Here is a 24,941-nt window from a genome sequence, read left to right on the forward strand (position 1 = left end):
CTACCACTGTAAGTCAAGTAACGACTTATAAAGTTTTCTCAGGTTCTAGAAAATCTAAAGAATCTAAATCTAAAGAATCAAAGAGATCAAGTGTATCTGAAGACAGAATGAAAATGTGTGGAAATTTGTAAAAGGAGTTGTCAGACCCCTAAATTACCTTCCCCAAACCATGCAGTCAGGTGACTGCCCTCAGTTCAGTAGAAGACATAACCGAGATTTTGAAGTCCCAGTGAAACAGCCAGGTCCCTTCCTGATCACTCATTGTGAAACCTACCACTCAGCAAGTCCTACCAGCCATGCACAAAGAATGAGCTTCCAGTCACTAGATTTGGAGCGTCACCCTTAAATATCAAGGAACAGCCAAGGGTCACCAGACATTTAAGGGAAGCCTCTAACATAAAAGGCAGAGATCCACAAACTAACCAGCAAACAGAAAGTGAGTCTGAGGAAATAGTGGCAATAGAGGAAGCTCATGAAACTCTAAAAATCAAATTATATTTACTGTCCTTTGAGAGGTAAAATAAGATCACATCTATGAAACACACAAACATATAAACATGTGTGTGTATCTATCCCTTTTGAGAGTAAATTACAAAAAGGAGAGTGGAAATAAAAATGTAAAAGAAGTGTCGAAGGACAAACTGAGTAAACTTCCAGAAAGTAGGAAAAAAAAAAAAAAAGGAAAACAGAGAAAAGGTAAGAAAGTATCAAGAAAAAGGAGGGAAGAAAATGATAAACAAACAAACAAAATCTCAAATCTGAAAACAAGTTTCCAGATTGTAAGGATCCGCCAAATGCTTAGTGCAATGGAGTAAAAAAAGATGAATGTCAAGCTCATCCTGGTGAGATTAAAGACAAACAAAAACACAGGGGAAAAGGAATGATCCTAAAAGCTTCCAGAAGGAAAAAGCTTATCACATACAAAGGATCAGAACTTATAACTGGCAATGGACTTAAAAAGCAGTACTAGAAACATTGCCTTCAAAAATTTCATAATTATTTTCCACCTAGATTTCTGTATCTTAGCTAAATAGTGAATCAAGAATATGGGTAGAATAGAGACTTTTTTAAATGTGCAAAGTCCAAAAATAAATCTATAAATTAAGAAAGTGGAAGACACTAAATCCAAGAAATAGGTGATCCAATAAAGGAAGTCATTTTAGGATAATGGTGAAAGGACATCCGAGGACCAGAACAGTGAATGCAGCAGGTCTAGGGCACAACCAGTCAAGACTGGAGCAGAAGGAAGTAGGTGATGTCAACTTGAAACAAAGAAAAAAGATCACAAGAAGAGTCAAATTAACAACATGCTTTGTATCGTTATTTCTTATTCATAATTTTTCAGGTTAAGTGTATGTCTATAATAGAATATGATACGTTTAAAATGTGGTTGTTTTGTAATAAATTTAATTTACAGGGTTTTTAAAAATAGGTATTAGGGCTTTGTGTAAAGTAACAGAAGTCAAACCTGAGCTGAGCAACCTGAGGCCAATCTTTGCATCATAAATGCCTGTTTTTTTAAACTGGGACTATCACCATCTCCTGTGCACTTTGAGTCAGAAGTAGAGAGAGAAAATTAAAAAATCATTTCCGCAAAGCACTTTGTATTCCTTGGAGAACGGATATTATCATCATACATTATGTTATTATCTTGTTGAATATGCATGATTTCCAGTACCACACAAAGTATATCTAGATAGATATACTTTCCCATCTCATTCCATCATTTGGACTGAAGCTGAGTGAAATCTAGGCTGTTATTTCAAGGGTCAAATAAACAGAGGTGAAACATAAGCTCCAAATAATATATAATGCTTTTAAAATGATAAATTATTGATGTGTTTACTGGAACTTCAACTTTCTTACCTGTTCTGTGAACTAAACTTAGACATTTATTTTTGCAACAACAGACAATACTAGTTATACATTTAAAGTTTAAGAACACACTTATTAAATTATTACAAATAAAATTACTAATATTAAAAATGTTAATTTTTTTCAATAAATTGATGCCTGTTTATATTGTTGTGTACATATTTTAAAAACAGTTCCAAAGGGAAAGGTCAAATTTTCCATAAAGAAAAAGAAAAATAATTAGACACTTAAATTATATATTATCCATAAGTAATCATATCTAGCTATATATTCAATAAAATTTCATTTGTGATACCCATCATATTTTGAAACAAAGAAAAATAGTGAAATAAAAGCCCTTCTAATTAAATATTTTTTGCTTTTAACTAGCAAAATAACAGTATCAGTGATTCGACGCTTCTCAACTGTTTCTATCCTATGAGGTACTCCAAATTTTTACACTCATACTACCAGCCCCTAAAAAGTCCAGCTTTGAATTGAGAAGTTTAAGGCAGCTTGGCCATAGAAGATGAAGCAGAAAGGAGGAAATAAAAGGGGAAAAAAAAGGAAAAGGGTTATAGGGAAGCTTAAAGTAAAGAATCTGGCAAAATGTGACCTGACTTTATGTACTGAAGAAAGGGAAGGTGTCACAATGGAGATGTATCAGTTGACAATTAGGCTATTCTGTGAACACTTTGTTCAGATGGAAGACCTAGTACATGCAATTCAAACAAAATTCTAAGATATGATAGATGTATATTATTATAAAAGATTTATTAAGATTATTAAATAATGATAGGAACATGTTATAATCTACTAAATAAAATAACAATCGATATGTCCATTTCAACATAAATTAATATTTAGGATATGAACACTGAAATATTTAGGGGTGAAGAGGCACCATGCCTATAATTTATTTTCAAGTAGTTCAGGAACAAAAATTGGCTTAGCATGCACGACGTCCTGGATTAAATCCCCAGTGCCTCCATTAAAAAGAAAAAAAGCTCAGAAAATGGTCCAGATCTAGAATGAATGAATGAATGAATGACTCAAAATATGAAAAGGGAAAAACAAAAATTGTGAAAACACAAATGTGAATCCAGGTAAAGGGTAATATGGAAATCCTTTGTATTATTAGAAATTTTCTGAAATCTGAAATGATATTAAAATAAAAGGTTTAAAAAACATATTAATAATAGAGCTACCATTTTCAGATTACCTAGTACCAGCCAGGTATTGTGCGAGGCATTTTACTCATGTTACCTTCAATCTTCACAACAATCTTTTAGGGGAGGTATAATCATCAATCCCATGTTTTTAAACATGTAAGAAAATGAAGGCTCCAACTAACTTATCCAAGAACAGAGATTTAATAAGTAGCACAGCCAGGTTCCAAACCAACTCACACTCCAAAGCTTGGCCTCTTTCTGTACGATAGTAAATACAGTAGTGGTTTAGAATGAGCACTGCTCTAGAGTTAGACTCAGATTTGAGGATCTGAATCCTCGATACTATCTATTAGTTATGTGACCGTGGGCAAATTACTTACCTTAATTTCTTTTTTTGTTTTGGAGATAGGCACTGATCATTATATACTATCTCATAGGTTATTGAGAAGATTAAATAAAATAAAGCATGTAAAGCACTTGAACACAGTATCAAAATCTATAGTAGGAATACAAACGCTTGCTGCTGTTACTTCATTTTAGCTTTCCTGAAACACAGTGCTTTAGACATTGCTGAATTCTAAAGCACTGAGATCATAGCTAGTTAACTTACCTTTTTACTGTCATAAAATAGGTATTTAAAAATTCACCAAACCTAGGGAGTTAAGCAGTTCAAACCAAAGAACAAATTTCCCTTACCTTAAGCAAGACACTACTTGAATATTATTACAGATAATACTAATTAATGCAGATTTCTACAGCTACTGTAACAGAAATCAAGTCTACATAAAAGTTAGATTTAAAGCATTATCAAATCACATGCTTAAGACTGTTTTCTTTTTAAAAGTGAGAATAAAAAGATTGAGGCTAAAAATATTGAGTATAACTTAATCAGAAAATTAACCTAGGTAAAACAGCCTAACTCTAGTTAATTCCAGAAACACATGTTTCAGGCTTCAAATATATCTTATCTTATAAGGGAAAGACACAGTAAATACATTACCATATAATGAAAGCCTCATCTTTAAGGACAATGAACTGACTTTAACTCTAGTTACAGGATTAACCTGATCTGTTCATTCATGTGCAAACAAAAACAAAGCATTTTTCTTACCTGATTGTCTCTTCTATTAGACGATCTGAGCTGCAAATAAAAAAATTTCAAATTCTGGAATTATTAAAAACACATTTAAAATTTGCACTTAATTTTTCTACAATTTACCAATAGATTACTTTTCCAGCCATTTATGTAAAAAGAAGCCCAGACTTTTGAAAGCATCTGGAGAAAATTCTGGACTCTGAAATTAATTAATCCACGTATAATTTTCATCTTATTTTTACTTGTTGGCTTAAATCTATTTCTTTCACAGAGTTACTTGATGATGTAAGTCAGAATAGTTTTAATGACAGTGCAAATAAATAAAACCTTTAATCTAGACAGCTCAAAGTTGTCATGACCACCTACCCAAAACTTAAGAGTTACAACCAACTTGTTGAGACAAGACAGGCAAATATAGTTCTGATGCCTGTACGTAGTAATTATTTATACCTTAAAGTTTCTTTATTTTTTGAGAAACAAAACCAAATCTCAGCTTGCCACACTTTAGAATTCGAGAAGCTGAATAAAGACCCCAATGCACCTTTGAACTGTAAAATATCTGCCTCCATGCATCACTTATTGGAAAGACAGGACTCCTCAAAAAATCCATTTTAGGAAGGAATTTACAGGTAAGTTGGTTGTGAGGAATCAGTTTCCATTTGTTGTTCTTCAGATAAATGGTAAAAAAAGGACTGAAATTCTAAAATCCTAAAAGAACTACCTGAATCATAAAGAATCTATGAAGTATTAAGCAAATATTTTCTAATTTGTTTCTGAAACCTCTAAAAAAAAACCCTTATGTATCCATAAGTTAATCTACTTATATAAATAAAATGGAACTATATTTTCATTATATATATATGTTTCTCTCTCATATACTTATAACTCAAAACAATTGTTTCATAAATATAATCATAGAAATCCAATAATATCAGCAATCATGACATTCATGAAACTGTAAAAAACAAAATGGCTAGCTGCTTTTTCTTACACCCTAGAACCTGAGTTTTAGTCAAGGCTCAAGCACTTAACTGTATGAACTCACTTCATGGAGTTGTCACAAGGCTCAGAAGATGATGTAAATAAGTATTGTGTGAGCTGTATAAGACACACGGCTGATACAGACTAAGGCACTTTCATGCCTCACAATCTCTTTCTTGTTCTGCATCCTGATTCTCAACATAGTATCAACATATCCTTTGTGAAGCCTTCCTCATTCTACCTGTACATCTGGGCAGAATTAATTCTTCTTTATACTATAATATTATGTTTTCATAGCTCTTTGCTTTTCATCAATTCATTCAAAAATATAACAAACATTTAAGACATATCAGACATCACACTATGTACTGGAGGAAAAACATCTTAAATTTGTAAACCTTTTTTCACATGTTATCTCATTTAATACTTTAAAAAATGTCCTATTTCACAGGCTATCATAGTGATATGTTTATTATGTCTCTAACCAGAATGAGTTCCCACAGGGTAGAGACTGAGTCTGATCCATCTTAGATTCCCTAGAGTCTAGTACAGTACCCAGCACACAGGAGACATTCATTAAATGCTTGATAAATGAATGACTAAATGAGTAAATTAGACACTAGCTGGATCAATAAAATATCAGAGAAATAATCCTTATAAATTTCCACAGTGGGCAAGGAGGATATATATATGTTATATAAACACATCTGGGAAGAGAAAATTCCTCACTATTGCAGAGCACTGCCAACTCAAGTTTTACTGTTTAACAAAGTCAGGTACCAACTGAAGATGAATTTGATTTCACTATAGCTCCAGGTGAAAAAAAAAATGAGTTCTGTATAAAAGCTCCTACCAAGGTCATTCTGCTTTGTAAAACTGGACATTACCACATGAATATGAAAATAAAGTATTGCTCAGGGCAATATCAATTTGCTTTATCATTTATTTCAATATGGCAGACAACTGTACCACCTGAAGACAATGGAGCTTTGACATGTAATTTTAAACTACCCCATGAGTGGAATGATAGACATATAGTGAAACCAATGCTACCAGTTTTCACAGGCGAAAAACTCAGTTCTCCATTATATGAATGACCCCTGATAAGGTAAGGGATATACACAAAACAATGTGAAAATGGATCACAAACCTAAATATAAAAGCTAAAACTATAAAACTTATGAAAGAAAACAAAGGACAAAATATTTGCAACCTTAGGATAGGCCACGATTTCTTAGGCTGAAAATAAATGAACTATAAAAGAAAAAAATCAATCAACTGAAATTCGTCAAAATGTATAAACTTCGATCTTTTGAAAGTCATCATTATGAAAACAAAAAGGCAAGTCACAGGTTCAAAGAAATTATCTGCAGAACTTCTATCTGACAAGGGACTTGTATCCAGAAAAAGAACTCTTACAACTCAATAGTAATAAGTCCAACAGCCCAATTAAAAAAGGAGCGAAAGAATAATTTGAATAGACACTTCATTAAAGAAAATATACAAATGGTCGTAGCACCTGAAAGGATACTTATCATCAGCCGTTAGAGAAATGCAAATTAAAACCACAATGAGAATATATTACACACCTACTAGAATGGCTAAAACAGAAGGACTGACAATATCAAGTGTTAACAAGGATTTAAAGCAACTAGTACTCTCAATACAGTACTGATGGGAATACAAAAATGGGACAACTACTTTGGAAAACTGCTTAACAGTTTCCTATGAAGTGAATCATAAACTTACACTTGCCATGCAACCTAACAACAGAACTCCTAGGTATTTACTCAAGAGAAATGAAAACATGAGCACACAAAATTTGTCCTGGAATGTTCACATCAGCTTTATCTGTAACAGCCCCAAATTTAAAACAACCCAAATATCCATCAATGGGTGAATGGATAAACAAATTGTGGTATACCATGATAAATGGAAGTTATTCAGTTATAGAACGGAACTGACTACTGACAAAAAACAGATCAACCTTAGGAACACTATGCTAAGTGAAAGAAGTGTATATTGTATGAATTCATTTATATGAAATTCTGGAAAAGGTAAAACTAATCCATAGTGACAGAAAGATGAGCAGCTGTCTGGGACTGGGAGACAAGGACTGACTACAAAGGGGAATAAGGAATTTTGGTGGGTAATAGATTCTGTACCTTGACTATGTTGGGCAGTTAAGAGTGTATACATTTGCTCACACTTACTGAACTGGAAACTTAAAATGGGTACATTTTTATTATAAGTAAATTATACCTTGTATATTTGCTTTATGAAAAAAAATAGTAGCCTCAGACTAACTCCACATGATCTCTCAGTTCACCCCTCCACTGTTTCCTCTTGCTGCATATATGAGGCTGCCCTTTTAGGACCATGAGGAAGGCCTGTAATCTGGGAGAGAGTTTGTAGACAGGCAATAAATGAATGATATTTCTAATATATCCATATTGATAACTTACCAGAAATGATACAGATTAAAAAAATACGGTAATAAGGTTCAAGTTTCATCTTTTCCCAAAATCTTTTCTTATGTCTACTTGTTGAATACTCATCCTTCAAGGCTCAAATCAAATGTTTTACTTCTACAAAGCCCTTTCAGAAGCTTTAGAGAGGAGTTAACCACTCCCTTTAATGTGACTCTATAGAAGTAAGCACAAATCTCTCCATGTATTAAAGCTTTATTACTTTGCACTGTAATTACCTGTTAACATTTCTGTTCCGTACTCCACTGCCATCCTAGTGGAGCTCATTGAAAACAGGGCAGAATGCGACTAGGCTTTATCTCTTCTCTATCTCCAGTACCTAGTACAATGCTTTCCACACTGTAGATGTCCAAAAAATGCTTGGTAAAACAATGAAAACTGAATATATATACCACATCTTCTTTATCCATTCATCCGATAATGAGCACTTAGACTGTTTCCATATCTTGGCTATTATAACTCATGCTGTGATTAACAAAGGGGTGCATCCATCTTTTTGAATTAGTGTTTTCATATTATTTGGGTAAATATCCAGAAATGGAATAGCAGGATCATACGGTAGTTAAATATTCTTAATGTTTTGAGGAATCTCCATACTGTTTTCCATAGTGGCTGCACCAATTTACATTCTCACCAACATACCCTTACCAACATTTGTTATTTCTTGACTTTTTGAAAACAGCCATTCTACAGGCATGAGGTATCTCAATAGGTAAAGAAAATGTAGTATATACATACAATGGAACACTACTCAGTCACTAAAAATAATGAAATCTTGCCATTTGTGACAACATGGGTGGACCTTGAGGGTATTATGCTAAGTGAAATAAGTCAGGTGGAGAAAGACAAATACTGTATGATTTTACTCGTGTGTGGAATATAAAAAACAACAACAAAAAAACAAAATAAATAAACAAACCAAACAAAAACACACAGATACAGAGAAAAGAGCAGAGGTTACTACAGGGTAAGGGGAGGGGAAGATGAAATGGGTAAACGGAATCAACTGTATGGTGAAAAATGCCAACTAAATTTCTGGTGGTGAGCACACTGTAGCATATACAGAGGCAGAAATATGTTGTACATATGAAACTTATAAATGTTATAAACCATCCTTACCTCAATAAACAACAACAAAAACTGGTACAAAAAATTATATGTGCTTTCAGATAAATGCAAAGAAACAGATGGAATGCAATCAGAATTTGAGAACTCCTGCCTAAAAGTAATGAATAAACCATTCATTATGCTAATGAACATCTAATGAGAAGAGAATGATTTAAAAATACACTCTGGCTTTAAGAGATAAGCAGGGTTAGCTGATATTCATCTACTCCTACATGCCACCTCTGCAGTGAAGGACCCCAGAGGGCTGGAGTCTCTGTCACCTAGCTCTCCATACACAGTTCTTGTCTACCGGTCTACTCTTCTGTTCTAATGCCACTATGGGCAAGGACGGGTCAATGTAATTTGAAAGCTGGTCTACTACATGTCAGACATTGTACTAGGTTAAAACTTTACACATGTCATTGCTAATTGTTGTAACACTTTGCAAAGTAAGGGCTAAATTTTCTCCATTTAAGACAGTAGAGAGTCAGAGAGTTTAAGGCCCCCATCCCAAAATACACAGTCCACACCAGGATTTAAACTCACATCTGTTTAGATTCAAAATAAAAAGTACCCTAGTAGCAAACCTGGCCTCCTCATTATAAATGGGCTGGATGAAATACATAATCTCTTGCTGTCCATCTCACTTTCAGGTTAATTTAACTATTACTCCTTTATGCTTCTTTGCTTGACTATTTAACTTATATCTTCTCTAATGAAAATGTATTTCTTATATTAGGAAAAAAAATCTGCTGCCTAAGAATTTTTGCCTATCTTCATAGCATGAATTAAAAAAAAAAACAAAACCCCAAAATATCAGTGTTACTGAGGGCTTTGGTAGACTACTACTAAAGGGACTCTAAAGTAGCAAACCTTCAGAGAAAAATTTGACAATACCATATCAAAAGCTTTAAAAATGAATATGTTCTTTAATCCTCCAATTCCAATTCCAGGAATTTATATGGAAATAATTATGGATACACGCAGACTGCAATATGTACAGTAAAAGCTAGAAGTAATCCAAAAGGCCAACATTAGTGAAATGGTTACATGAATTATGGTTTATCTGTACTATAGGATATGTGCACTATTAAAAGTTAAAAGAACTATTCAAAAACAAACAAAAAATTGTCAAATACCATGGGAAAAGGTTCACAATCTACTGATGAGTAAAAATGGTTACAGCATCTATACTAATGAGTGATTTAGATTGTCTTTTTTGTGTTGCTGAATTATTCATATTTTATAAATGAGTGCTCTAAAGCATATATATAACTTTTTTTATTAAAAAGTTATTCTAAAAAAATTCTTCCTCAAAGCACCTAGCAAATGAAATACAGAGACAATACTGAAAAAAGAGAAAGTTTTTCATATTACTTTACACACATATTAGTCCTTAATTTTATTATCTAACAAGTGTTTGTGATTTACACAAAATACTGATTTTTCTAAAGCGTATTTGGAAGCTCTGTGTTCTAGTACTGAGAGCAACGACTAGGTCCTTGTTGCTGAGACTAAGCCCTGGTCTCCACAATTCTCCCCATTCATCAGCTCATATTCCATTCAGCTTCATTCTGCCTCAGTTTCTCTCTGTATGGAATGAGCACAGACAACCTTTTTTACAAGAATGCTGAAAGGAATATATATATATATATATATATATATTACATAATATACAAAATAATCTGAGAAACAAAAATGGAAAAAATCTTTTGACTGCCAATCTTGTCATTTTTTTATAACCCTAAACAAATTATTTAAGCTGTGTGCCCCTAAATTGTTGTTTTTTTCCTGTACAACGGACAATACTAAACTCTTAAAGGGTTTTCTTTGAATTATTAAAATAAATGCAAAACTGAAAATTTTCATGTAAAATTTTAATAAACAGTGTGTTCTGAAATAATGAAATATAGGATATTAATTTATATAATAACTCTGGTATACTCTTTTCAGCATCAAATAATTCTTAAAAGTAATTAAACGATTGCATTTCTGTGTAACTTTTTTTAGGGTAACAAATACAAGAATGTTAATGCAATCTAGTCTTTACTTTGTGCTATTTGAGTTACCTTATCCCTCAAATTACTCTGTACTCCCCAAAAATAATAGTTTTGGATGTAATGCAAACATCCAAAAAATTCTTTTTATGGTGGTCTCTCAAACACAAAAAGAACTACCAAAGCTATAAATAGCTATAAACTAAAATACTCTAGGAAAGACTGCCCCCTTGTGCCAATCATAATATTTAACACGTTAAGAAAACACTAAAATCTACTTCTGAAACTAGAAGCACCCAGACTTCTAAAAAAGTTTTGATCTTTCCGTGTTCTGATTTCAACAGCTTATATTTAAAGTGCTAATCTTTTTTTTAGGTTTTTTCTGGAGGGGTAGGAGTGGGAATGGAGGTAATTAGGTTTACTTATTTATTTACTTTTTTTAGAGGAGGTACTGGGGATTGAACCCAGGACCTCATGCATGCTAAGCATGCGCTCTACCACTTTGAGCTATACCTTCTCCCTAAAGTGGTGATCTTTAAAGAAAAATAAATTGAACAGTACATTAAGCTTATACAGACATGACTAATTTATGACATCCAGCAGCAAATATCAACATAATTCATATCATTTAAGTATCACGGATACTAGCTGCTCAAGTGCTTAGAGGCTGAGCTCACAGAGATAAGTAATTTTCTGATCCTTAAGTTCTACAACAAAATACAAAGAAAATAAAGAAACCAGTACATTTCAGAGGAAAAACAGATAAAGCAGGGATAGAGTACGGTGGCTTGTTAAAAAAAAAAAATATATATATATATGTGGTTATCCAAGTTTTTAGGTATTTTCTTCTGAATTCTTAGAAAATAAGATATTTTCTTTGAATTTGATGTATGACCAATTACTCTTTATAAAGCTTCTTGACATATATAAGTGGTATCAATCCATTCAAACATAAGTCAGTTTCAGTATTATCAGTATTACTAATAACCTATATTAGTGGACAAAAGTATTAGAACAATAGTCTTGCTAAAGAAAAGAAACATTAAGGCAATAAAAGACATATTACAGGTAATGTGAATGCAGATTTGTATATTTGACAGCATCATACCTTTCCTAATTATGGTCAGAACAAATGTATTTCTACCAAATAGGATCATCAGAAGAATTAAATGAATTAGCATCAATAAAGCACTTACTATAATAAACACCATGAAATATTTGCTAGACAAGTAAATGAATCAATAAGTATGCACTACATAGTATGCATACATTCAATAATACATACTTTCGAAGGTGGTCATGTTCTTTCAAAAATAGTTCGGTTCTTCTGTTGTTTACTCCAGACCCACTTTTATATGACCTAGAACAAAATAAAGAAAATTTAAGAATATTTTTGGCAGACACTGTAAAAAAAAGATTAAAGGACTGACTCTAGTAATATCCAAAGTGGACAAATTGAGCCTCTCCATAGCTTTGATTAAACAATTAAAATGTATAACCCTTTCCAACTCCTTCTAAGAATGACATCTATTATAAATATATAAATATGAATGGCTCTCTAATTTAGGCCTCAGACTTTATTATTTTCACCAAATATTCCAACATTCTTAAACAAACAAAAGTCTTACTTTCCCTTTCTTTTTAAAAATTTTATATGCATTTATTAATGATGCTTCTAAAAGTCTGTATTTTTTATCAGTTGCCAAAAATTCCAACTCACTAAAGTACATAAGAAGAGAATATTTACTCATCCATTTGTTTATTCACTAATTCAGCAAATCTTTTTTCAACATTTGTTAGAAACCAGACATTATAACAGTGAAATACGCTACCTAGCCACATGTTGTTCACAGTTCAGAGAGGTTCATAAATTATGTAACTGTAATTCAGTATAAATAGGAACTATTATTTTAATAATTTGTACAAAAGAAGAGAGTAGTAATTTCTATAGGGTAGGAGGTAGATTAGAGAGATTGTGAGAAATGTAGAGACATTCTTCAGAGAGAGAAAATCCTTAAAGGGTATCCTATAGAATGAGTGACAATTTATAGTTATAAAAAGTGGAAGATTATTCCAGGAAGGAAGCAGAACATGTTCAGTGTCGTGGGGTGTGGAAGAACAGGGTGGCTTCAGAAAACTCATCTTGAAGAGTAAGGCTTGGGAAGACAGTGTAAAAGATGAGGAAAGCAGAGGGCTTTAGAGCATTACTTTTCCTTTCTTTGTCTATTTTATCCTGTATCTTTATTTTCTCCAAGAGGGAGTAAAACCAAAGTTTTTAGACTGATTACTACACAGCACATTGGGTAGGGAAGCCACTAAAATGGAATGTTTTCCTTCACGATGGTACATGCAGCCCATCAACTGAAGCCTCAGGAGCACTAACATGAAGTGAAAGATCTGCCAATTTGGCATACTTAAGGATTTCTATCTTGGTCTTAAGATCATTACAACTTACAAGAAAATGCTTGTATCACCACTATCAACACTTTCATGTTTTGGCTCTTTAGTTCCAATAAAGTACCAAGAACAAAACAAAAAACTGAAGTAATTGCACATATACTGCAGTAAGACAAAAGAGGGTCACGCCGTTAAAACTGTATGACTGGCTGAGTGGCAGGCCTAATGTGCAAAACACAGCGGGAAAGAAAGGACCAGGAAAAGCAGCATGGTATATAACCAAGAGCACACTGCACTTGAAGATTGATCATTTGGATTTAAATCTGTACTTTGTCATGTATTAGCCAGTTAACCGTAGACAAGCCTCTTAATATCTAGTCTCATAAAATGCAACTAATAATTTCTATCTATACCAAAAGATTGTATGAAGCCAAAAAAGAGATAACATGACAAAGTAGTGTGCAACTGCAAAAAAATTTTAAATATTAGTTATTACCACTATATCTCATCTCACTAATCATATTCTGCCATGTATGACATGAATTTGAGTATATGCCTTACTCCCCTCTAGTATCCAGATTATAAACTCCTAGAGGGCCAATCTGTCTTTTCATTTCTACCTTCCACTGTGACTGACACAGCGTCTCACTCATGGTTAGCAATCAGGAAATGGTTTAATAAACGAACATGTTTCTTTTATGATCATCTTTCAGAAAGCAAGTTATTACACTGGACTGTAGTCTAGTGATTCTCACAAATTGTGGGGTAGTTAAATGCCTACACATTAAAGGTTGTCCCCAATTCATTCTTCAAAATATACATATAAATAGATCAGAAAGAAATTAAACACAAGACTTACACGTTCCTGAGAACTATAAATACTACAAAATACCTGATATGGCAAAAATGTTTCATTTTTTTCACTCTTATTTGTTACACAAAGTACACATGACTATATATAAACATATATATAAGTATACATATACATATATATATAAAGATAAGAACATAGATAAGACAGAGACAAAAATAAAAATCAATTTTCCAAGATAATTTCTGGAGGTAGAAATTCTGGTGACTGGATACTCTTGGGTTTAAAGTTATGGACAAAAATTTTGAATAGAATGAATATTAAATGATTTCTGCTACAAAACTATTTTACTGTTACAACAAAATAAAGGGTCTCTAAGAAAATGTTTATTAGAGTACACGTGATATGTATCAGTTTATGACATGGTAGTCCATACCACAGTTTATGAAACTAAGTATACTTATGAAACCTAAGTACCATAAACTTACCACACGTGAGACAACGACAGGCATCAACAGATGGTCCAAAAGTGCAAAGTCTGCAGGTTTAATTAAATGCCCAATGGATTTAACCTTGCCAGTCATACACAGTTGCAAAAAAATTTTCAAAAATGTGTATGAAATGCCAGAATATATTATGGAAGGTGAGGTAAAGGGATGGAAGAAAAGAACATATTTTTAAAATTATGGATGAGAGCAGCATAAAAATGTTGGAAGTCTTTAAGAAATTTGACAGAAGATTATGACTTTATTCTAGGGAAATAAAGACTACTTTGATGGCTACCTGAATATATAATTGTTGGCGTAAGGGAAAGAGGGTAGGGGGACAGGTGGTAATCAGGAAGGGAAACACACAGAGCTTCAGTTATTGGTAATGTTATAATTCTCAAGGTGGGTGGTAGATCAGAGAAAAACTCCCAAAGACATCATCTAAACTGGACTTTGAATTAAGACAGGAAAGTCAAGGTTGCCAGGAGCCAATGATAAAACCATGGGAAGCTGGAGATAAGGCCAGCAAAGTAGATTAGGGCCATACTGTAGCAGCAAAGTTTAAAGAACAGTGAAATGGAAATTAGAAACCTTGAAATCTAAATCATGGTTCTGCTCATCAGTTTGCTGTTAATCATGGATATACTCTAAATCTAATTCTGAATAAACATCCTACAAAATAATATAAAAGGTAACTTACTCAATATCCTTTCGTACTGATCCCATGAGATTCTCCCTTTCCCGTATTGCCATAAAGTTTGCTTTGGTTTTATGGAATTCATGTGTATAATCCTGCAATAAATCAACATCCAGTCTCAGCATAAGCTAATTATAAACGTTCATATTATTGAGCCAGTTATGTATTGTTATATTTAAATTTCTGTCAAAAAATCTGCTATTTAAGAAACCAAATTGCCAAGAGGTAAAAATAACATTATAATCACTTTCCTGAAGAATGACCAACTTCTTTCAAATAAAAACAATTTGGAGCTAGGGTAATAGTGCCACTAAACCACCTTCGTATCCCTTAGTATCTTGTCTTACGGAGCTTAATTGTAAAGAAACAGTAGTCCTTAGATAAAATGACTTCAAATCACCTAGGATAAAACTTAAGATGCTCTTTCTACTCATAAGTGCACCTAATGGAGCTTATTTTCAAATTTCATCCTTTTGGAACTCCTGCAGAAATTTAATTTCTAAACCAATCAAAGGAAGAATAGTACCAAGAGAAATGTAAAGAATAAAATAATCTTCAAATATTTTCCTTTCTTTTTCTACCATATTTCTAAGATATTAAGGAATACTCATTACTTTTAAAAATTCAGAAAACTATATAAAGAAGACAGAAAACATAATCCCACCTCTCAGAGAGCCCATTGGCCCTTTAAAAACAAAAATAATGGCTCAACACAGGGTGCCAACTAAAAGAGCACCAAAAGGGTAAATGTAAAAACCACCCTGCTCAACAGTTCATAACATTATCATCATTTTCCATCATTTTCTTTCAGGAAATATGTTTCTATTATTTCTTTTCATTTATGCTAAAGAAATCATATTATATTCTACCATGCCTTGTTTTCTGTAGTTCATAAAATGTCAAGTAATCTTTCCATATTAGCAAATAGAAATCTTTTTAATAGCTATATAGAATTCTATCTATGATTCTGTAATTTAATAAACTCCCTACTGATAAACATTGTAGTTGCCTTTTTTTTTTTTGCTGCTAAAAAAATGGTTCAAAAAACATTCTTGTATATACTTCACTGAACTCTCTAAGTGTATTTAAAGGGTAAATGCCTAGCAGATTAACTGGGTCAAAGAATCTTACATGAACATTTTGATAATGCTAAACTGCCTTCTAGACTAACTTGTGTTCTCAGCAAATGGATGAGTGCCCATTTTTCTACACTCTTGTCAATAATAGGTTACAAATGTTTTATTATTTGCTAATCTGACAGTTGAAAAATTATCTTATTTTGATTTGTATATTTTTCATTTGGGAATGTGGCTGACCACATTTTTATGGTTTTGGCCACTCATTTTCTGTAAATACCAAGTTCATATGACCATTTCCTCACTAGCTTATCTTTTTCTTATTTCTATGTACATTAAGTAAGTTAGTCATTTGTTATAGTTTCTGGTATTAGGTCTTGCTTAGGACAGTCCTTTACTACCTCAAAATGTGTAAACCATCCATGCTTTCTTTATTCTGAACCTTTATAGTTTCCTTTTGTAAATATAAACCTTTGGTCAACTTGGAATTTACTCTGGATAAGAGGAATGGGTTAGAAACTGAGGGTTCCCCTCCCCACAAATAATTAGTCAATTGTTACAGCTCTATTTATTTTATAATCTCTCTTTCCCCTATTGAATTAAAATAGCTCTTTTATCAGAAACTAAATTTTCATGCGTACTTGGGTCTATATATGAACTCTATTCTTTTCTATTAGTCTACTTTTTCTCCAGAATTAAACTGTCTTAATTATTCTAGCTTCTTAACGGGTTTTAATATGTGGTAGAACCAGGCATCCTTTACTACTTATCTCCATTTTCACATGTTTTTTTCTTGGTTATTCTTGTATTCTGTAATTCCAAATAAACTCAAGTGTCATTTTGCCATTTTTTTTTTAATGAAACAACCAACAAAACACCCTGTACATTGGGACAGTACTCAGTTTATAGGTTGATTTAGAGAGAAAGCTTCCCATCCAGAAGCAAAGTAAATCTTCTTTTATGTTCCTCAGTAGAGTTTTATATATACAAGTCCTATACATTTCTTACTAAATTTATACATAAAAGTTTTATAGTTTCTTCCATTGTATTTTCTGATCAATTACTGTTTGTGTGTAGGAAACTACCTGCTGTTATATATTAATTTTGTAAGCCATCAACTTATTGAATTTGTTTCTAATTTTTTTTTTTTTAGTTTTCTTGGTTGTATTAGCTATATAATCTTATCACTGCCATATAACACAGTTTTTGTCTCTTCCTTTTCAAAATTTATATCTTGTTTCTTTTTACTGTGTAACTGAACCACCAAGAACTTCCAAAATAATGTTAAATGTCTGTGGGGATTGTGTGTATTCTTGTCTTGTTTTTCTCTTCAATGAGAAGTTTTTTAGGGCTTTATTATTAAGCATGATGATAGCTTTTAACCTGATAAACACATTAGTGCATTAGGTAAATAAAGTATCCTTCTATTCCTACTTTTTAACAGGAGTTTAAAAATTAAAAACGGCTGAATTTTTTCAATATTAAATATATTTGCCTTCCTATTTGTATTACTATATCTTTAACAACCCCCATGTAAATTTTTAAGTTTATTCATTTCATTGGTACACTTTTAATATTTTCTCAAACGTATACTAAATACAGCAAATTATTCCTTTTCTATGTTATCTTCAAAGCCTGATGAAAGAAACCATCATACTGTTGCTTATGACTGACCACTGGCTATTTCAGTTTCAGCTAGCTAGCAAGCAAGGTCTCCCACAGTAGAAGTATGTTTACTTACTAATGAATATTATTTAATTTTACCAGGCAAAAGCAAGAGCTATTACATATTTTCAGAATTTTATAATACCAAGAAAAAAAAAATGAAATACGACAAATGTCTATAGCATTGTATTTATCCTCTCAGATTTTTTTCCCCATTGCTCTCTTAAATAAATACATGGGCACACATTCCATTCACAAATTAAAAAAAAAACCCTCCTATAATAACATAAAAATCTCCAGCCCAGTATTTTACCTGCAATATGTCTCTGTGTCGCTGTAATGTATGCATCAGTGCCGCATTCAAGGAGGGGACACCTGCACTGTTGGTATATTCTGCCATTTTATCATTTACTCCTGTAAGCTAAAAAAAAAGAAAAAGGAAAAGAAAAGAAAAGAAAGAAAGAAAAAGAAATCCAATAAAAATATTTTAGAAAGCACTATAAAGAGATAAAAATAAATTATTTGCCTATATGCCCTTCTGGCTAATAGCAAAAAACAAAAACAAGAAGATAGCAGACAAGGATTCATTATCCCTCAAATAATCCATAAAGGCTAAAATAACACCCATAGGACATTGGAATGGCTGTCATCAAAATTCAAGTGGCCTGGAGAGGCCACTTGAACCGAAGGGTGATTTCAATAAATATGACTGCATTAATATAATCTAATACCATATCTAACAAGTACAGAGTTAGTGACAAAATAGCCATTTAACAGAAAGTACTTACCCTTGCCAAAAGCTGTTCAATCTCAATTGCCATTGTTTCAAACATTCTGTCTTGGCTTGATCCATTTAAGAGAGGTGTTGTGTCAGAGCTAAAGGGAAGTTCAAATAAAGAGAATCCATTACCAATTTGCAGATACTAACTACTATGTATGAAATAGATAAACAAGGGGAGCTGTATTCAATACCTTGTAATAGCCTATAATGAAAAAGAATATAAAAAGGAACATACATATGTATAACAATCATTATGCTGTACATCAGAAATTAACACATTGTAAACTGACTATACTTCAATAAAAAGAGAATCCATTACTTAAACCTAATCATTTAAAAATACTTAAAATAATGTGATTATTCTTAAAGAGGACTGAGATATTTTTCTTAAGAAACTATAATTTCATAGGCATTTTCCTATAAAGATCACGCATGTCCTAAATATTAAATTCAGTATAAAATATAATTGAATGTAAGACTGTCCCAAGCTTTAATAGATCCAATCTTAATAATGCAAAGAAATTCTAAATGCTCATTTACTGTTTTCCAAAAGAAAGTAATTTAAGCTATGGCAGTTCGCAATAAAATGCTGAATCTGAAAAAACAAACTACGTAAACTAAAACTGCAGAACTATGTGGTACAGCATATAAGAGGAACCATAAAATGTACTATGTCTGCTATCAGATCTGTGAGGAATAATCTTTTTTTCAACCTTAATTATGGTTCCTTAGACCTTAAATTAAGTTTTCTCTTCCTTCCATGACTCTTTCCAATAAATAAAATGGAGATTTAAATGACCCAAAAATTGGATAACTAGTTATTAAATAATCAGGAACTGGCTTTAAGTCTAATATAGATAGCCACATCCAGCAGGGAAGCTGTAGTACCAACCCTTTACATTTGCACTTATATTATACAATCGTTTCTATTTTGTTTTGCAAAAATGTGCTGAACTGTCTTTTAAAATCTGAATAGTCAGACCTATGTTTTTACAAGTGAAACTTACGTTTGACAGATTCAAATTCTAAAACCATGTCTTGAAAGTGTCTTTTGCCTCTTCTGAAAAACCACTAACCTTCATTAGGTCCATAAGTTGTATATATCATCATATGAGCAGCTTCAGCTCAATACAGATCTCAGTTATACTGAACACAGACAAACACCCAGGCAATGACTATGCTCTACAATCTTAACGAAGACTTTGTCTTGTCCTGCGATAGTGCTTGAGAGCAGTGAATGAAAACAGATTAAATCACCAGTTTAACAGCAAAAATTACCTTGGCTATATCCCTTCTCCATATGCATACCTACAGCAATAGTGACAAGGAGTGAAACAGCCAAAAAGCAGCTAATAAGGAGGATTTTTAAGATGTTTAATTAGGTCCAAATTTTTATTTCTTTAAAAAATTTATTTGCCTTCAAATATATCAAAATATCTCATTCTTTATTACATGAGATAACCCGACGTTCTGTGGTTATCTCTTAAAATACGCCCAGCAAAATTCTCTATATTCTACTGATACAGATCCTCCCCTGCCAGATGTATGAAAAAGAACAATGGGATAATGATGTAAGCTCCGTGAGGAGGAAAACTGCCCCTGTCTTATTCACAGAAACATATATATATACATACACACACACAAACATATATATGCTTAGCACCTAGAATAGTGCCTGGCACATGGTAGATGCTCACTGGATACTTGTTGAATGAATGAGGAGGCAATCTCTACATTCAGCATTCTCAGAAAAGTATACAACAGGGAAATGGTCAAAAATACAGTCTCCACAATAATAAAATTCAGTTAAATTTAATTCATTTTACAGGTATGTGACGATTCATACATAAAGTTCTCAAAAGTAGAAAGCAAAAAAATTCCTCCTGGAAGAAAAATTCTGGTCATCATTGAGCTTATTCATTATGTCACACTTTCAACCTGGGCAACAAACAAAACACTTTAGAATGCAAACTGCATCTTGATTCTCATGGCCTTAGGTTTCTTATTAAAGGGGACAACTAGGCTGAAATAATTCCACAAAATCGTTCCCAATTTGTTGTAGAATTTCTAAGGGAATGTTTTAAAATAGTTTTTCCTTCAAAGGAGTCATAAAAGTATGGGCGTATCTCAGAGACATTGCAGGTTTAGTTCCAGACCACCGTAAGACAGCAAATATCTCAATAAAGTGAGTCACACTAATTTTTTTGTTTCTTACTGCATATTTAAGTTGTTCACACTTTACTGAAGTCTATTAAGTGTGCAATATAGCACCGTGTCTAAAAAAAACAATGCACATACCTTAATTTAAAAATACTTTATTGCTACATGTTATAAACAGATGTGCTATCATCTAGGCTTTGTTCCATTTACAGAACACAGGCAGAGTAGATTTAGCATAATTTTAAGGGCCCTAAGATTTCTGGAATGGTAAACGAGCACTGGCTTCAACTTAAAGTCATCAGCCACAATTAGCCCCTAACGAGAGAGTCAGATCCTTTTTTTTTTTTTTTAATTACAGTCAGTTATAATGTGTCAGTTTCTGGTGTACAGCATAATGTCCCTGTCATGCATATATATACATATATTCTTTTTCATTAAGGGTTATTACAAGATATTGAATATGATTCCCTGTGCTATATAGAAGAAATTTGTTTTTTATCTATTTTTATATATAGTGGTTAACATTTGCCAGCCTCTCCTTTGAGGCGGCCAGGCACTGACCTCTTCTCTCTGGCTACGGCATCTTCTTCCAACAGAAGGCTGTTTCACTTAAATTAAAAAATCTGCTCTTTACGGTAGCCACTTTCATTGTCTTATCTAGATCCCAGATAACGTGCTGCAGCTTCTACATCAGCACTTGGGCTTCACCTTGCACTTTTATGTTATGGCAATGACTTCTTTCCTTAAACTTCATGAACCTACATCAACTGCCTTCAAACTTTTCTTCTGCAGCTTCCTGACCTCTCTCAATCTTCACAGAATTGAAAAGAGTCAGGGCCTTGCTCTGGATTAGACTTTGCCGTAAGGGAATGTTGTGGCTGATTTGATCTTCTATTCAGACCACTGAAACTTTTCCTGTATCAGCAACAAGGCTTTTCACTTTATCATTCTTGTATTTGCTGGAGTAGCACTTCTCAATTTCCTTCAAGAACTTTTCTTTTGCATTCACAAGTTGGTTATTTGGCATAACAGGCCTAGCTTTCGACCTACCTTGACTTTCAATACACTTTCCTCACTAAGCTTCATCATTTCTAGCTTTTGATTTAAATTTGATTTAAAGTGAGAGACATGCAACAATTCTTCCTTTCACTTGAACACTTAGAGGTCGCTGTAGGGTTATTAACTGGTCTAACTGTAATACTGTTGTGTCTCAGGGAATAGGGAGACCTGAGCAAAAGGGAAAGAGATGGGGGAATGATCTGTCTGTGGAGCAGTCAGAACCCACACGACATTTATGGACTAAGTTTGCCATCTTATATGGGTGCAGTTCATGGCGTCCCGTCAAAATTAGGATAGTAACATCAAAGATCACTGATCACAGATCACCATAAGAAACACAGTAATAATGAAAAAGTTTGGCATTTTGCGAGAATTACCAGAATGTGACACAGAGACACAAAGTGAGCAAATGCTACTGGAAAAATGGCACCCACAGACTTGCTAGACACAAGGTTGCCATAAACCTTCAATTTGTAAAAAATGTAACATATATAAAGAGCAATAAAGCAAAGCACAATAAAACAAGGCATGCACGTAATAAGTTCATGAAACACAGAGAACACAGAAAAAGTATCATGAATTATATCTCTTCACAGTTTGGGGTTTTAAAATTACATACTCACTGGCATAGGCAAGCGGCAGACTTATTTTCAGGAAAAATGCTTTCCAGTGATAAAATAAGTTTACTCATAGAAAAGAACAGTCCTCATTTTCTTTACTTGCTAAGGAAAGGTGAGCCCAAAGCAATGTACTGCAGTCAAAGCTATGTTACATGCCAACAGCCCACTTTTAGCTTCTGGAGTCAATATGTTGGCCCTGCTATCTTTAATAATGTGACCTTATAAAAAGAAGAAACACTCTGGCTATAGTACTGAAATGAATCTTCTGTTGGAAAGGACACAAAAAGATTTGGAGCATGGGCTCTGGATATAGAAAGACCTGAGTTCAAATCCAAGCTAAATTTTTATTGTTTTTATTATTATTAGCTGAAAAATATCCAACCCACCACCAATCCCAAAGGATGTAAAATAAAGAGAGGATAACAAGTACCAAGTCAGGAATCAGCAATTCTACTGCTAGATACACAGAAATATTTTTATAGGCAAAAATGTTCCCAGTAGCCTTTCTATAAAGCTCTTAAAACAGCACCCAAGACATGATAAACACTGTGTCAGCTATTTAAATTATTATTAGTTAGCAAAAATTAGAAACAATGTGCACCCACAGAATAAGCTGTGATACAGTCATACAGTATAATACTATATGCAGCAAATGAATATATCAGAGTTAAATGTATCCATAGTTTAATCTGAAAACTAATGTTAAACAAGAAAGCAAGTTGCAAAATAACTATAGTAGGATACCAGGAATTGTTTAGGAATACAAACGCCATGTAGTAAAAATATATGGAGACTATGGGGAGGGAGAAAATGAGATGCCGTCGGGGCTTCAGTTGAATTGGTCATGATTATTTCTTAAAGTAGGAGACAGGCACTTGGGGATCCATTATATTATTATTTTTTTAAAATATATTTTTATTGAACTATAGGCAGTTACAATGCTGTGTCAATTTCTGGTGTACAGCACAATACTTCAGTCACATAGGAACATACATATATTCATTTTCACATTCTCTTTCACTATAAGTTACTACTGATAGTGATATTAAATACAATTCCCTGTACTATACAGCATAAACTTGTTGTTTACATTATATTATTCTTTATATCTTTCTTAGTGTCTTCAATATTTTCTAATATTCTTTGAAATGAGTGGATGGCCTAAAATGAGATTCAAAGATAGGAATAACGGTTTCCGTATGTTCAAAATAGTAGTATTCCAGTTTCTTAAAAAAGAATCAAAATTTAAAAAGCTTAGATGATCAATAGTGAGGATACACTCTGCATCAGATTCATTCTAAAACACCGGGTTAGCAGCAGTGGGTATACTCTGCACTTGAGTAGTTCCTCAGATCCATACAGCAATCAGAAAATATAAGAAATATAATGTGGGCAGAGCAATCACATTTCCTTACAGTAGCTGAAATAGAAACTCATTTCTGAGGCAAATTCATCCTTAAGCCTTAGCACTTTCCTCCTAACAACACCACAATCTTTGCTTGAGGATCCCAAATACACGTTTAGTCTCAAGAATTACGAATTTTTATAATCTCTAAAAAACAACAAACACCAACACACCAAATTACAGAGTTACATATTTTACTTTATATTTTAATACTTTAAAACATTATAAAGTTTAAGGCATAAGAGAGAGAATTTGGTAGTACCTATACCTGTCGCGTCTTCCATCTCGGGCACTGCTGTGACTGTAACTTGTACACAGTTTACTGAAGGAAACTAGTTTCAGGTCAAGTTCATTTTCCAGCTGTCGAGCCTGTTTCCTAAGATCTTTAACAAAATTATAAAAGCAAATAATTAGACACAGCAAGTCCACTGATAGATATAAAAATCACAAAAGTTTTCTGAAGAAAAAAACTACTGAAAATGATCATGTATCTAAATTCTCCCTTAAAGACAACTGTTGAAAGAAGGAAATATAACACTTATCCAGGAAAGCAAATTGTCATTTATTTAAACTTCAGATGGGGCAAAAAGGGGAGAAACAGTGGGAGATGCAAAATTTCAGCTTTATCTCAAAAACAGCTAGACAACAAATGTTGTTCTAACATCCCTGAAATTGTTTCTACAGCAATAACTAAAATTTTGTAATTCAGGGGAAAACAGAAAAGAATACAAATCACAAAGGAACTGAATATGGTTTATGACCAGCATTATATCAATTTACCAGCTAACTTTACAAAAAAGAATCCATCACTGTTTTTGACAAGGATTTTCCTATCTCTTAATGTCCCAAAGCTTTACTAGGCTTATGAAATTCTTAATAGTAGAGTGATTAAGAGATTGAGTGTAAAGAAAAGATCATTGACAAAGATTTAAAAAATTGTCTTCCAATAAGCTTACTAAAAGAAATCTGGAGAGGCTGAAATTAACAGTAAACAATGTGCTACCAACAAGGTCAAATTTAAGTATGATAGAAATAAGAGCATACATTTTAAAATAAGCAAACAAACATGCAGAGAAATTAGTGTAA

General features: G+C 32.9%; 1 protein-coding gene across 3 annotated transcripts in view; it reads right to left on the bottom strand.

Moving 5' to 3' along the window:
• GOSR1 (golgi SNAP receptor complex member 1) overlaps window positions 1–24,941 on the bottom strand; it is a 33,113-nt gene that overhangs the window by 6,456 nt on the left and 1,716 nt on the right. For 2 of the 3 annotated variants that reach the window (XM_006214414.3, XM_072939099.1), the window contains exons 2-7: window positions 24,118–24,238; window positions 18,619–18,706; window positions 18,144–18,251; window positions 15,093–15,184; window positions 11,982–12,056; window positions 4,138–4,167 (exon numbers count right to left, since the gene is read on the bottom strand). In XM_006214414.3, coding sequence (XP_006214476.1) covers window positions 4,138–4,167; window positions 11,982–12,056; window positions 15,093–15,184; window positions 18,144–18,251; window positions 18,619–18,706; window positions 24,118–24,238 — 514 coding nt within the window. The remainder of the gene's footprint in view (window positions 1–4,137; window positions 4,168–11,981; window positions 12,057–15,092; window positions 15,185–18,143; window positions 18,252–18,618; window positions 18,707–24,117; window positions 24,239–24,941) is intronic. The other variant, XM_006214415.4, reaches the window with a different exon arrangement.

The sequence above is a fragment of the Vicugna pacos genome, chromosome 16 (assembly GCF_048564905.1).
Source record: "Vicugna pacos chromosome 16, VicPac4, whole genome shotgun sequence".
In the NCBI taxonomy this organism is placed as follows: domain Eukaryota; kingdom Metazoa; phylum Chordata; class Mammalia; order Artiodactyla; family Camelidae; genus Vicugna; species Vicugna pacos.